This window comes from Pantherophis guttatus, chromosome 8, assembly GCF_059756535.1.
Source record: "Pantherophis guttatus breed Tessera chromosome 8, ASM5975653v1, whole genome shotgun sequence".
Taxonomy (NCBI): Eukaryota; Metazoa; Chordata; class Lepidosauria; order Squamata; family Colubridae; genus Pantherophis; species Pantherophis guttatus.
This window is the reverse complement of record NC_142070.1, coordinates 2,519,017-2,533,107: the sequence shown is the minus strand read 5'-3', so window position 1 is coordinate 2,533,107 and position 14,091 is coordinate 2,519,017. Positions and strand designations below refer to the sequence as shown.

Genomic DNA, 14,091 nt, shown 5'->3' with positions numbered 1-14,091 from the left:
CTGTTGGATAAAGTTGATGGGGTCCCTGGCTTGTATTTCTTTTCTTTTTTTCTTACTATTTCTTACTCCTTTTCTGGGCTTTTCATGGTACTACAGGTCTCAAAATGGGAAGGGCATGATGGGTATGTAGGTATGAAAGCTAATAGATTAATTGGGAAGCTGCCATTCTCGCCTGCTGTCCAAGGTCCTGAAATTTTCCTGACTTGTTCTCATAATCCACTTCACTCAGTCTCTGGTCTTTATTAAAGGTAGTCCTTGACTTACGACCACAATTGAGCCCAACATTGCTGTTGCTAAACGAGACAGTCACTGTTAGTTTTGCCCCATTTTATAACCTTTCTTGATGCAGTTGTTAAGTGAGTCTCTGCAGTTGTTAAGCTAGGGACACGGTTGTTAAGTGAATCTGGTTTTGCTTGTCAGAAGGTCGCAAAAGGGGATCACGTAACCCCGGGACACTGCGACCGTCATAAATATGAGTCAGTTGCCAAGGGTCTGAATTTTGATCACATGACCCTGGGGATGATGCAATGGTCGTAAGTGTGAAAAACAGTCATAAGTCACTTTTTCCAGTAAGTTTGAGTGGTCGCTAAACAAATGATTGTAAGTCAAGGACTATCTGTATTTCCCTTTGGATCTTCTCCAGCATCCTGCAAATGTCAACAAAGGGGGAAGAATTTTGAAGCTCAGGTAGTCCTCAATGTATAACAGTTCATTTAGTGACGGTTCAATGTTACAATGGCGCTGAAAAAAATGGACTTAAAAATGGATAGAATAGAATAGAATAGAATAGAATAGAATAGAATAGAATAGAATAGAATAGAATAGAATAGAATAGAATAGAATAGAATTCTTTATTGGCCAAGTGTGATTGGACACACAAGGAATTTGTCTTTGGTGCATACACTCTCAGTGAATCACTGAGAGCATATGAATCATAAGGTATAACACTTAATGATAGTCATAGGGAACAAATAAGCAATCAGGAAACAATATCAATATAAATAGTAAGGATACAAGTAACAAAATTACAGTCATACAGTCATAAGTGGGAGGAGATGGGTATATAAGCATATAACTATATAGGTATATAAGTCTATAAGTCTATACTTATATATGTTATCTAATACATGCTTGATGAAATAAATAAATAATAAATAAATTAAATAATAAATAAAGTGACTCACTTTAACGTCATAAAAGGGGGCAAACTTCACCAATTGTCTTACTTAGCAACAGAAATTCAGGGCACAATTGTGCTCGTAAGTCGAGGGAAGAAAGAAAACAAAATATACTAGTGGTATTTGTCAATCTTGCCCAGCTTTAAGATATATGTGGACTTCAACTCCCAGAATTCCCCAGCCAGCCAGCCAGAAATTCCAGATCAAAATATTCCCAGCAAACAGTGGTTTAGCTTCCATCTGAACACTTAATACTGAAGTGGAGGTCAGGATCTCAGCGGATGGTTGATTCTACTGTTGAATTACTCTTATTTAAACCGTTAATCTGTGTTTTGTTGGGGTTTTTTCTCCCCCTTCTCTGTTCTCACGATCAAAGTTTTTGAAAAGCCTTGAATGATATGCAGGAAATTCAAATCACCCATCCCTTTTATGCAACAACAAGAACAAAAAAAAAAGACGAGATGGGACAGATATAGTTTTAAACTCCAGACAGCGAAGTAAACAAACATGGATAGATCAAGCAATTATTAATTATTCTTATTTAAATTTATAGGCTGCCAGACTGCCTGCAGCTCGGGATGATTTTCAAACTGTTTAAAAGATGAAAGGCATGACAATAAAAACGAAGAGAAGCAACCAAGAAATGGATGGATAGGAGGGGACGGAATAAACTGTGTGATAGGAAGAAAAGAAAAGAATCTAAGTTAAAAGAAGGGAGGAGCAGCTCTTCAGGTGCCTTCAAAGCCACCTGGGGGAGGGCTGTTTGGATTACAGGGGGTGCCCCTTTCCAGAGGACAGTCATTGCAAGAGGGAAGGTTACTGACAGATGTCAGAATTTAGCTGAAGAATTTTGGAGTGTGACAACTTTACAGCATTAAATCAGCTGGGAAAATGTTACGGGAGGCAAGTGGCCCCTCCAATGCAGGTAGTCCTCGATTTACGACCACAATTTTGAGCCCAGAATTTCTGTTGCTAAGTGAAATATTTGTTAAGTGAGTTTTGCCCCATTTTACAACCTTTTTTTTTTTGCCACAGTTGCTAAGTGAATCTGGTTTCTCCATTGCTTGTCAGGAGGTCTCAAAAGGGGATCCCATGACCCCTGGACACTGTGACTGTCATAAGTATGAGTCAGTTACCAAATGTCTGAATTTTGATCATGGGGGTGCTGCAACGGTCGTAGGTGTGAAAAATGGTCGTAAGTCGCTTTTTTCAACGCCATTGTAACTTTGGACGGTCATTAAATGAACTGTTGTAAGACGAGGACTGCCTGTAATCAGGCCTCATGCTATGTAGGGCTTTGTAAGTAACCTCCTATTGCAGCCAGAAGCAATTCAACCAGTAGAAAATCACTAAACAGAGGAGTTAAGAGGGACATACCCAGGGATTCCCCATTATTGCTTCTTCTGCTGCATTCTGGACCAGTTGAAGCTTCAGGATAATCTTCAAGGGCAGTCCCATGTGCAGCACATTGTAGTAGTCAAGCCGTGAGTGATTACCTGAAGGGCCCTCAGTTGACAACAAAGTTTTGAGGACAAACCTTAAAGCTGCTAAGTTTGAAGACGGCTGGAATGAGAGGGATGTTGGAGTTCCTAGTGATTAATCCTTTAAATAGGAGCCAGCCGTGTGCAGCAGCTGCCAAAAAAGCCAACACAGTTCTAGGCTGCATCAACAGAGGGATAGAATCAAGATCATGTGAAGGGTTAATACCACTTTACAAGGCCTTGGTAAGGCCACACTTGGAATCCTGCATCCGGTTTTGGTCGCCACGATGTAAAAAAGATGTGGAGACTCTGGAAAGAGTTTAGAGAAGAGCAACAAAGAGGATTAGGGAGCTGGAGGCTAAAACATATGAAGAACGGTTGCAGGAACTGGATAGGTCTAGTCTAGTGAAAAGAAAGACTAGGTAGCACTCAAATATGCTTTTCCAAGAGGCAACTGGACTTTCTGGTTTTTCTTTGAAGAAGTTTTGCTTCTCATCCAAGAAGCTTCTTCAGCTTCTTCTTGATGAGACGAGCTAATGAAGCTTCTTGGATGAGAAGAAGCGAAACATCTTCAAAGAAAAACCAGTTGCCTCTTGAAAAAGCACCTTCGGGACAACTCTCACCTGGAGGACTGAGAATCTCCATAGACTAGGTAGCAGTCTTCCAATATTTTGAGGGGTTGCCCCCAAAGAACCTATTCTCAACCTCTTCTCCAAAGCACCAGGAGGCAGGACAAGAAGCAATGGATGGAAACCAATCAAGGAGAGAAGCAACCATCACTGGAGGTTTTTAAAAAGACACTGCACAACCATTTGTCTGAAATGGTATAGGGTTTCCCGATGGAGTAGGGGGTTGGACTAGAAGACCTCCCAGGTCCCTCCCAACTCTGTCATTCTGTTGTTCTGGATGTCAGCGTTCCAACGCTGACATATGAAAGGAGAGGAGAAGCTTGAACTTTTGCCTACTTAATTCCTTTGAAGATTCTGTTTCCTCGGAGATGGGAGGAGGGGGGGGACATTCCTGTGATCTGACGGAGATGGGATGAGGAGAGTGGCTTGGAAGATAGCCAATGAGACGCAGAGAATTGGGGATCGGAAAGAGAGGGCTTGGGGGGTAAAGGTCAGTGCTGACCGCGAAAGAGCCAGGGACAGATCACTATGCTCAATAAAGAGAAAATTTCCTCAAAGATCGGCAGTTTGGAAATTCATTCATTTTGAGATAGCATCGAAACCTGACACTGAGTTGTTTGGGGTTGCTTCTCAGCATCTTCCCTAAATCAGGAGATCACTGATGGGGAAGGGGTGCCTCAGACGACATAGGAGAAAATGCTGACCATCTCCTTTCTTTGCAGGGTTACCAGCTGTGCCTGATGCCAGCCCATCCTCCGGCTGTCTCTCTGCCTTGGCTGCCAGGGTGTGCCACCTCCAGGCCTTCCTCTCCTCTCCCTTAGCCAGCAATGACTTTGTGGAACTGGCCTTCTGTCCTCCCACGCTTCCGACTTTCCTGCTGCCCGAATCCCGCGTCTCTGTTGGCCAATCGATCTACACCATGACAGGGTCCCGGCAGCTGGTTCCCGGCGGAGGAGGGCTGCACGAGAGGTTGTGTGGCTTGGGTTGAAGGATGGCCTCTCTGGACCTGCCCTACCGCTGTCCGCGCTGCGGGGAACACAAGCGTTTCCGGAGCCTGTCTTCTCTAAGGGCTCACTTGGAGTACAATCACACCTATGAAACTCTCTACGTCTTGTCTAAGACAAACAGCATCTGCGATGCCACCATCTTTCCCCTGCCGACCGATGCCAGCCTCTTGAGTCCAGCAACCCGCCGGGACATCTTTGAAAGCACTTCCTTCCAGGGTAAAGAGCAGCACCTCACTTGTGACCTCCTAACGGCCGAAGAGCTGGAGTCGTCCTCGTCTACCGCGTCATCCCGCTACTTCCACGAGATCGAGATCCCGCTGTCGGAGATCTTCACCCGCAAAGCCATGACTTCCTCCGCTACACCTCCAGCAGCCGCTGCCACCGCCGCGGCGACTGTCGCGGCGGTGGACGCAGCTTATGAAGAAGGTTTGACCCGTTTGAAGATCCGGGCTTTTGAGAAGCTGGAAGTAGACAAACGTTTGGAGAAGTTCACCGAAGAAGTGGAGCAGAAGATCGCCTCCCAAGTGGGGCGTCTGCAGGTGGAATTGGACCGCAAGACCACTGAACTGGAGAAAGCCAAGCAAGAGAGCCTCAAACTCAGCCGCGAGAAACAAGAACTGGAAGACCGGGCGGTAGAGCTGTCCCGCCAGGTGGACGTCAGCGTGGAGATGTTGGCGTCCCTCAAGCAAGACCTTGTCCTGAAGGAGCAGGAGTTGACCCGCAAGCAACAGTAAGTCCTCATTTTTGAGTTCTTGGGTTGATTCTCCAAATGGGGGGCTGTGTTGGGAACCATTGTGTCCGATGGTTGTACCGTCCGTTGCGTTGTACAAGAAGTTTCAACCTCTGTGGTAAGAGTTATCCAAAAGTGTTAAGGTATTTAAATTTAGTAGCTGAAACAGTGAGGTTGTACAGGAACCTCGATGACAATGGTTCGTTTACTGACCGTTGTTATAACGGCATTGAAAAAAGTGACCTGAGGCCGTTTTTTACAATTTCGACCTTTCTAGCATCCCCATGGTCATGTGATCAAAATTCAAATTGGCAACTGATTCATATTTATGATGGTTGTAGCGATCCCCTTTTGTGACCTTCTGACAAGCAAAATCTCAATGGGGAAGCCACATTCCCTTAACAAATCGGTTATTAACTTAACAACGGCAGTGATTCACTTAACAACTGAGGCAAGAAAGGTCATAAAATGGGCAAAATTCACTTAAATGTCTCTCTTAACTACAGAAATGTTGGGCTCAATTGTGGTTGTACATTGAGGACTAGCCGCACAATGAGTCAGAACACATAGTTATAGCTGATTGGCTGGAGAGAGCTGGCTCCTATGTGAGGCAATCTGCTCTGTGATTGGTTGCTGTGGGTAAAAGGGGGCATTTCCTTGTTTCCCGCCTTTTTCTTCTGTGTGCTCTGTAATTTACCTCATGATAATGTTCCTGTGTGGATTTTACCTCAGGATGCTCCTGTTTGCCTATCGACTGATATAAATATAGACGTTAAATATATTTATTTATATAAAACTACATGTCAGCATCCCTGACTTCATTTGGATGCCTGCTGTGCAATTTCTCGACAAAAAATATGGAGATTCTCAATCATCTAATCATGGTTGTCTCAAAGGTCCTTTTTTCCCCCAAAAAGGCGCCTGGAATTTCTTCATCTTTTTTCCTTTGAAAATATTTCGCTTCTCACTGAAGAAACTTCTTCAATTCTGAAGAAAAAAAGCACCCAGAATTCCACATACTCGGGAAGGTCGACAAGTTGGAGAAATCTGGTTTAAATAAAACCATTAAAAATTGTGTTATAATTAAGAACGCAGTTAGTGACCATGCCAAAGAGCACCTCCAGAGGAGGAGGCATTAGTCAGGGCAATCAAAAGGTCCTTGGAAGGTGGCAGCTCTGCTCTACAGCGCCCTGGTGGTGCAGTGGTTAGAACGCAGTATTGCAGGCTGACTCTGCATGCCACTGCTAGCAGTTCGATCCTGACCGGCTCAAGGTAGACTCGGCCTACAAATTCTGATCTGCAAGCGGGAAAATGATCCTAAGTTCACTTTTTTTTTCAGTGCCTTTCTAATGTCCAACGGTCACTAAATGAACTCTTGTACGTCAGGTTTCAAACAGGAAAGCTGCGGAGGGGAAAATGCTTCAGGGGGTTTTTGGAGCCCCTTTTCCAGAGAAACGGAAGAAAATTTGAAATGCCCTAAATTTGGAATTGACCAGAGTGTTTCGAAGCGAAACTGTTGAATTGTTGCTTGCTTGCAAAGGCTGACTTTTCCTTTTTGCCGTGTGGCTGCCTTGACGGCTCAACGGTTGGAGCAAGGCCTTCAGGAGGAAAGCTATTCTTGAGAGCAGAAGCTGCTCCCTGTAGTAAGTCTCCCTTCCCTGATCTTTATTTAACACCGGCATTTGCATAGAGATGAGAATCTTCGCTTCGTTTCCAATTAAGTCCCTGCAGCAGATCAGCCGGCTTTATTTTAAGTGCAGGAGAAGACGGCGGTGAGGTTGTGCCGTCTTCATCTTTGAAAATCGTAGAATTCTAGGGCTGGGAGGGACCTTGGAGGTCATCTAGTCCAGCCCGCTACCAATGCAGGAGACCTTGAATACCTCCAGTGATGGAGCCAACACAACGTAGGGTGGCTGTTCACATAACAACTTCCAGTCAGTATTACTAGTGGAATGGTCAGGAAATCCAGCTGGGTGACTTTGGGCCAATCGCCAGGGGGCTGTGAGTTCTAGTCCTGCCGTAGCTATTAAAGCTGGCTAGGTGACTTTGGGCCAATCCCTAGGAGGTTGTGAGTTCTAGTTCCACCTTAGGTATGAAAGCCATCTGGGTGACTTTGGTCCAATCATGAGGAAGTTGTGAGTTCTAGTCTCAGACGTGAAACTTGGTTGAATGACTTGGAGCCGATCACCAGGAGATTGTGAGTTCTAGTCCTGTCTTAGTCATTAAAGCTAACTAAGTGACTTTGGGCCAATCACCAGGAGACAGTGAGTTCTAGTCTCACCTTAGGCATGAAAGCCAGTTAGGTGACTTTGGGCCAATCACTAGGAGGTTGTGAGTTCTAGTCTCACCTTAGACATCAGTAGGTTGAGTGACTTTGAGCCAATTACCAGGAGACTGTGAGTTCTAGTCTCACCTTAGACATCAGTAGGTTGAGTGACTTTGAGCCAATTACCAGGAGACTGTGAGTTCTAGCTATTAAAGCTGACTAGATGACTTTGAGCCAATCGCCAGGAGACTGTGAGTTCTAGTCCCACTTAGTCATGAAAGCTGACTGGGTGAGCTTGGGCCAATCACCAGGAGACGGTGAGTTCTAGTCCCGCCTTAAGCACGAAGCCAGCTGATCTTGGTAGGAAAAAAACTTTGCCAAGAAACTGCAGGGACTTGTCCAGACAATCTCGAAGAATTGGACCTTAAGTTCTGAGTGAGATCAGAAAACTGATTGCTTAATTGCAATTTATTGAATAGGCTCTAACTTCTCATTCAGCCATAATCTATGGGTTACAAGCCTGAATGGAACATATCCCAAATATGTTAGTTCTTGTATGAACAAAAATAGTTGCAGGAATGCGGTAGGGCTAATCTAGGGAAAAGAAGGACTAGGAGTGACCTATATCCTCACCTCTTTAAGAAGATCCATCCCTGAGATTATATAAATTCCAACCACATTAAATATTCTGTTTGCTGGAATTTCCATCAGCAACTTTTTGCTATTTCCTTGTCTGCTCGGTGCCAATTAAACTGATGCAATATCTGAAAGTACAGCAAATAATTCAATTTTTATTTTTATTTCGGCTTGCTCTCCCTGACTCGAACTGTCAACCTCAGTTTGAAGGTGCAGACCAAGCAGGAATAAACAGTTGATGTGTGGGAACCTCCCGCGTTTTAAACGGAATTGAATTTTAACAAGGAATAACCTTCATGGCTCACAGGAAGACCATTCCGTATAGAATGCATTTCTTTCCCATCTGCAAACTGGGTTGTTTGTGAGCAGACTGAGTCCAAATATCGTACATCATGGGTCTCATTTGGTTTTTTTTTTGGTTTTGCATGGGGCAGGATTCCAATGACCGGTAGTCCTCGACTTACGACCACAACTGAGCCCAACGTTTATGTGGCTAAGTAAGAAGTTTGTTGCAGTGAGTTTCACCCCCTTTTTACGGCATTTCTTGTAACCGTTGCAAGAAATTGCTGCAGTTAGTAACTCAGTCGTTAAGTGAGCCTGCCTTTCTCATTGACTTGGCTTGTCAGAAGGTCACAAAAGGGGATCACGTGACAAAACCCCCCCACCCCGGACACTGCACTGCATTCCCTCCCTCCCTCTCCCACCTCCCATCCTCCCTCTCACCTCCCTCCCTCCCTCCCTCCTACCCTTCCTTCCTTCCTTTCCTTCCTCTTCCTTCCTCCCTCCTCCCTCCAGGCCATCCATCCATCCTAAATTCCAGGCCTCCTTCCCTTGCTCCGCCCTCCCTCCTTTCCTTCCTCTATCTCCCTCCCTCCCTCCCTCTCCTTCCTCCAAGCGTCCTTCCCTCGCTCCTCCCTCTCCTTCCTTCCTTCCTTCCTCCCTCCCTCCCTCCCTCCCTCCCTCCCTCCAGTCCATCCATTCTAAATTCCAGGCCTCCTTCCCTCGCTCCTCACTCTCCTTCCTTCCTTCATCTTCCTTCCTCCCTCCTCCCTCCTGTCCATCCATCTACAGTATCCTAAATTCCAGGCCTCCTTCCCTCGCTTCTCCCTCCCTCCTTTCCTTCCTCTTTCTCTCTCCCTCCCTCCCTCCCTCTCCTTCTTCCAGGTCTCCTTCCCTCGCTCTTTCCTCTCCTTCCTTCCTTCCTTCCTTCCTTCCTTCCTTCCTTCCTTCTCTTCCTTTCTTCCTCCCTCTTCCCTCCAGTCCATCCATCCATCCATCCATCCATCCATCCATCCATCCATCCATCCATCTTAAATTCCAGGCCTCTTTCCCTCGCTCCTCCCTCCCTCCTTTCCTTCCTTTCCCTCCCTCCCTCCCTCCCTCTCCTTCTTCCAGGTCTCCTTCCCTCGCTCTTCCCTCTCCTTCCTTCCTTCCTTCCTTCCTTCTCTTCCTTTCTTCCTCCCTCTTCCCTCCAGTCCATCCATCCATCCATCCATCCATCCATTCATCCATCTGAAATTCCAGGCCTCCTTCCCTCGCTCCTCCCTCCCTCCCTCCTTTCCTTCCTCTCCCTCCCTCCCTCCCTCCCTCCCTCCTTCTCCTTCTTCCAGGTCTCCTTCCCTCGCTCTTCCCTCTCCTTCCTTCCTTCCTTCCTTCCTTTCTTCCTTCCTTCTCTTCCTTTCTTCATCTTCCTTCCTCCCTCTTCCCTCCAGTCCATCCATCCATCCATCCTAAATTCCAGGCCTCCTTCCCTCCCTCCCTCCCTCCTTCCCTCCCTTCCTTCCATAGAGGGGGCCCCTCTCCATCCCCCTCCCCTGAAGCCAGCCGGCCGAGGGCATTTGGCTCAGCTCCTCTGAAGAAGCCCCGTGAGCCGTTTCCCTGCCATCCACCGTCTCCCTGGGATGCAACTCCGCCTGAGTTTATTGTGGCCAATTAGCGCCTGGTGCTGCCACCCGTTTATTCACCTAAGCTTTTAATTAACATCCGCAGCGTTTCCCTGCTGCTTGCTAGCGGTTTAATGCTTCTCCCTCGCCTTTCCTTTTCCCCGGATTTTATAACATTGCGGCGTTCTTCCTTTTTACGGAATATCCCTCCGGTGTGGCTGCTTTTTCACTTTTCCGAGCTCCGATGGGGAAGATCTGCAGAGACATTTTTACATTTAAAAAAAAAATCAAGGTTGATTTTTAAAAACAAATAATAGATGTCATTTTCAGGCATTCAGGCACGGGAGTTTAGCAGGCTGACACACATCGTCGGAAATATTGCAGGGCCTCTGGGTTATTCCTGTACAAGTTGCCCTCGCCACAATGGAGCCCAAAATATGAGCCGCTAGATTATGTAAAAAGAAAATATATAAATGGAAATCATGAATTAATTTTTATTAAGGTTAAGATTATTTTTATTAAGATTAGTATACTGTCTTTGGTGTAAGCCGCCCAGAGTCCTCAGAGAGTGGTCAGCATAGAAATATGACAAATAAATAAATAAATAAGATATTGGAAGGTATTGTTTGAGAAAATCGATAGCTATAATAATTGGGATATTGTTTAAATATGTCTAGCGATTGCAATAATTTGAACATTTTTTTATTTAAGCAAAAAAGAAAAGGAAATTGAAATAGCATTCTTTGAATTAAGAACTAAGTTTAAATGTCAAATGTTAAATTGCTATATTTTTAAGATTAGAGATAAGGTTTAAATTTGATAAATGAACTATGAGTTATTAACTGATTTAAGATTTTAGGTGGGTTAATAGAAGGGTAATTGTTTTGATTAAGTAAATAAGAGTAAACTCTTTTTAAGATAGTATTAGTTGAATAAGTGACTTAAGATTGAGAAATAAGTGTTATGGCAAAATAGAATATATAAAATTTTGTTAAAGATGACAAAAATTGTATAAATTGATGACTGGATCAAAGCTCTGTTCCAAAAGGATGTAATTGGTATGTTTGGTTAAAAGAAATAAAAAACTTTTTGCAAAAAAAATAAATAAAATAAATATGAGCTGCTTGCCAAGCGTCCGAATTTTATTCACTTTTTCACGGGGGATGCTGCAACAGTCGTAAGTGCGAACAACAGAATCAGCTGCTGTTTTCAGTTCCGTCGTAAATCTGAACGGTCATTAAATCAACCGTTGTGAGTTTAGCACGACCTGAATTCACTGGCAGGTAGTCCTCAACTTACAACCAAGGTTATAACAGAACACACCCCTCTCCCCAAAGGAACTTGTGACTCGGTTCCGAAATAACTCGGTATAAAAATCTAATAAATAAATAAATAAATAAATAAATTCTGAAATGGCTGAGCAAGTCCCATGTTTGATTTATCATGTTTTTGCCAAAAAATCTGGTGTTTTCGTTTCCAGTTTTCAGCAAAAACGCCCCAAAAAAGTTGTACAACTTTGTACAAAGTTGTTTTCAGCAAAAACACCTACAAAAAAGTTGTAGTGAACAACTTTTTCGCTTGATGGCTCTAGATTCGTTCAGCAACCATGAGGATTCGCTTAACAACAACTGCAAAAAAGGTTGCACAATCAGGTCTGACTCGTGATGAACCACCTCATTGCCGTCGCAACTTTCAACCAAAACGATGCAGGCTCCGCTGTGGTTGTTAGCCGAGGACTATAGGTAATCCTCGACTTACAACAGAGGTCTTCAAACTTGACAGCTTTAAGACTTGTGGACTTCAACTCCCAGAATTCTCCAGCTATGCCCGGCTGGAGAATTCTGGGAGTTGAAGTCCACAAGTCTTAAAGCTGTCAAGTTTGAAGACTTCTGACATACAACTTTTCATTTAGTGACCATTCAAAGTTACAAAGGCCGTGAAAACATCATCGTGACATTTTTCACACTTAATGACCATTGCATCATCCTTATGTTGCATCAAAATTCAGACCCTTGGCAACTGATTCATATTTATGATGGCCGCAGCGTCCCGGGGGGGGGTCATGCGATCCCCTTTTTGCGACCTTCTGACAATGGGGAAGCCCGATTCACCGAACAACGGTGTTACTGACTTAACAACGGCAGAGATTCACTTAACGACGGTGGCGAGGCAGGTCGTAAAATGGGGCAAAACTCACTGAACAACGGTCTCGCTGAGCCGCAGAAAGGTTGGGCTCAATTGTAGTCGTAAATCGGGGATTGCCTGTAATCCGTACGTACCTCTCTTAATCCAGGTGTGTGGCTCTAATTCTCCGCTTCTTGCCCGCAGGGAGGTCATCCAGATTGACCAGTTCTTGAAGGAGACGGCCGTCCGCGAAGCCAACGCCAAAGTGCGCCTTCAGCAGTTCATTGAGGAGCTCCTGGACCGAGCAGACCGAGCCGAGAAGCAGCTTCAGATCATCAGCAGCAGTTGTGGAACTACTCCGAATTGTAGTTTGGGAAGATGTAGTATGCCGGGATCCAAAAACACCAACCGAGGCGTAGCTAATGAAGCCAAGAGTGAGGTGGGTCTTCCCGGAAGAGACGGAGACTGTGGTCAAGGCAGGACCTCAACTTCCTAACCGTCAGGACAATTAACCAGTGGAATAGCTTGTCACCAGAAATCGTGGGTGCTTCATCACTGGAGGTTTTTAAGAAGAGACCGGATAACCAATTGTCCGAGATGGTATAGGATCTCCTGCTTGAGCAGAGGGTTTCGACTAGAAGGACCTCCAATGCCCCTTCCTACTATTCTATTCTATTCTATTCTATTCTATTCTATTCTATTCTATTCTATTCTATTCTATTCTATTCTATTCTATTCTATTCTATTCTATTCTATTCTATTCTATTCTATTCTACCCTACCCTACCCTACCCTACCCTACCCTACCCTACCCTACCCTATCCTATTTCTATTCGTCTAGTCTAGTCTAGTCTAGTCTAGTCTAGTCTAGTCTAGTCTAGTCTAGTCTAGTCTAGTCTAGTCTAGTCTACTCTACTCTACTCTACTCTACTCTACTCTACTCTACTCTACCCTACCCTACCCTATCCTATCCTATTTCTATTCCTCTAGTCTAGTCTAGTCTAGTCTAGTCTACTCTATTCCTCTACCCTACTCTACCCTACCCTACCCTACCCTACCCTATCCTATTTCTATTCCTCTAGTCTAGTCTAGTCTAGTCTACTCTATTCCTCTACTCTATTCTACTCTACACTACTCTATTCTACTCTGCTCTGCTCTACTCTACCCTACCCTACCCTACCCTATTCCTATCCTATCCTATTTCTATTCCTCTACTCTACTCTACTCTACTCTACTCTACTCTACTCTACTCTACTCTACCCTACCCTACCTTACCCTACCCTATCCTATCCTTTTTCTATTCCTCTAGTCTAGTCTACTGTATTCCTCTGCTCTACTCTACTCTACCCTACTCTACCCTACCCTACCCTACCCTATCCTATATCTATTCCTCTAGTCTATTCTATTCTAGTCTACTCTACTCTATTCCTCTATTCTACTCTACTCTACCTTACTCTACCCCACCCTACCCTACCCTATCCTATTTCTATTCCTCTAGTCTATTCTATTCTAGTCTACTCTACTCTATTCCTCTATTCTACTCTACTCTACCTTACTCTACCCCACCCTACCCTATCCTATCCTATTTCTATTCCTCTAGTCTAGTTTAGTTTAGTCCACTCTACTCTACTCTACTCTACTCTACTCTACTCTACTCTACTCTACTCTACTCTACTCTACTCTACTCTACTCTACTCTACTCTACTCTCAACTCCTCTGGGTTCCTTCTTCAACTCCGGGAAACTCTCTGCTCATTCAGGGCAACCTCCAGTGTTAAATGCATAAAAGTCCTTCAGCAAGGTTTACACGGAGTCTGTCGATGCAAGCGGGGTCAGCGTGAGTAAATAGAAACTCCATGTTCAAGAGTACGATGCTTGTCAGTAACAGAACCACAGAGTTGGAAGGGACCTTGGAGGTCTTCTAGTCCAACCCCCTGCTCAAGCAGGAGACCCTAGACCATTCAAGACGAATAGTTGTCCAATCTCTTAAAAACCTCCAGTGTTGGAGCACTCACAACTTCTGGAGGCAGGCTGTTCCACTGGTTAATTGTTCTCACTGTCAGGAAATTTCTCCTTAATCCCAGGTTGCTTCTCTGCTTTGATTAGCTTCCGTCCTTTGCTTCTTCTCCTGTCTTGTCTTGATTCCAAACCAGATCACC

The 14,091-nt window shown here is 44.6% G+C and overlaps 1 protein-coding gene across 1 annotated transcript in view; it reads left to right on the top strand.

The window, feature by feature from the left end:
- The first annotated feature begins 4,010 nt into the window (after window positions 1–4,010).
- FBXO41 (F-box protein 41) overlaps window positions 4,011–14,091 on the top strand; it is a 35,943-nt gene continuing 25,862 nt past the window's right edge. Inside the window, exons 1-2 of the mRNA XM_060687208.2 lie at window positions 4,011–5,025; window positions 12,139–12,373. Coding sequence (XP_060543191.1) covers window positions 4,280–5,025; window positions 12,139–12,373 — 981 coding nt within the window. The 5' untranslated portion in view covers window positions 4,011–4,279. The remainder of the gene's footprint in view (window positions 5,026–12,138; window positions 12,374–14,091) is intronic.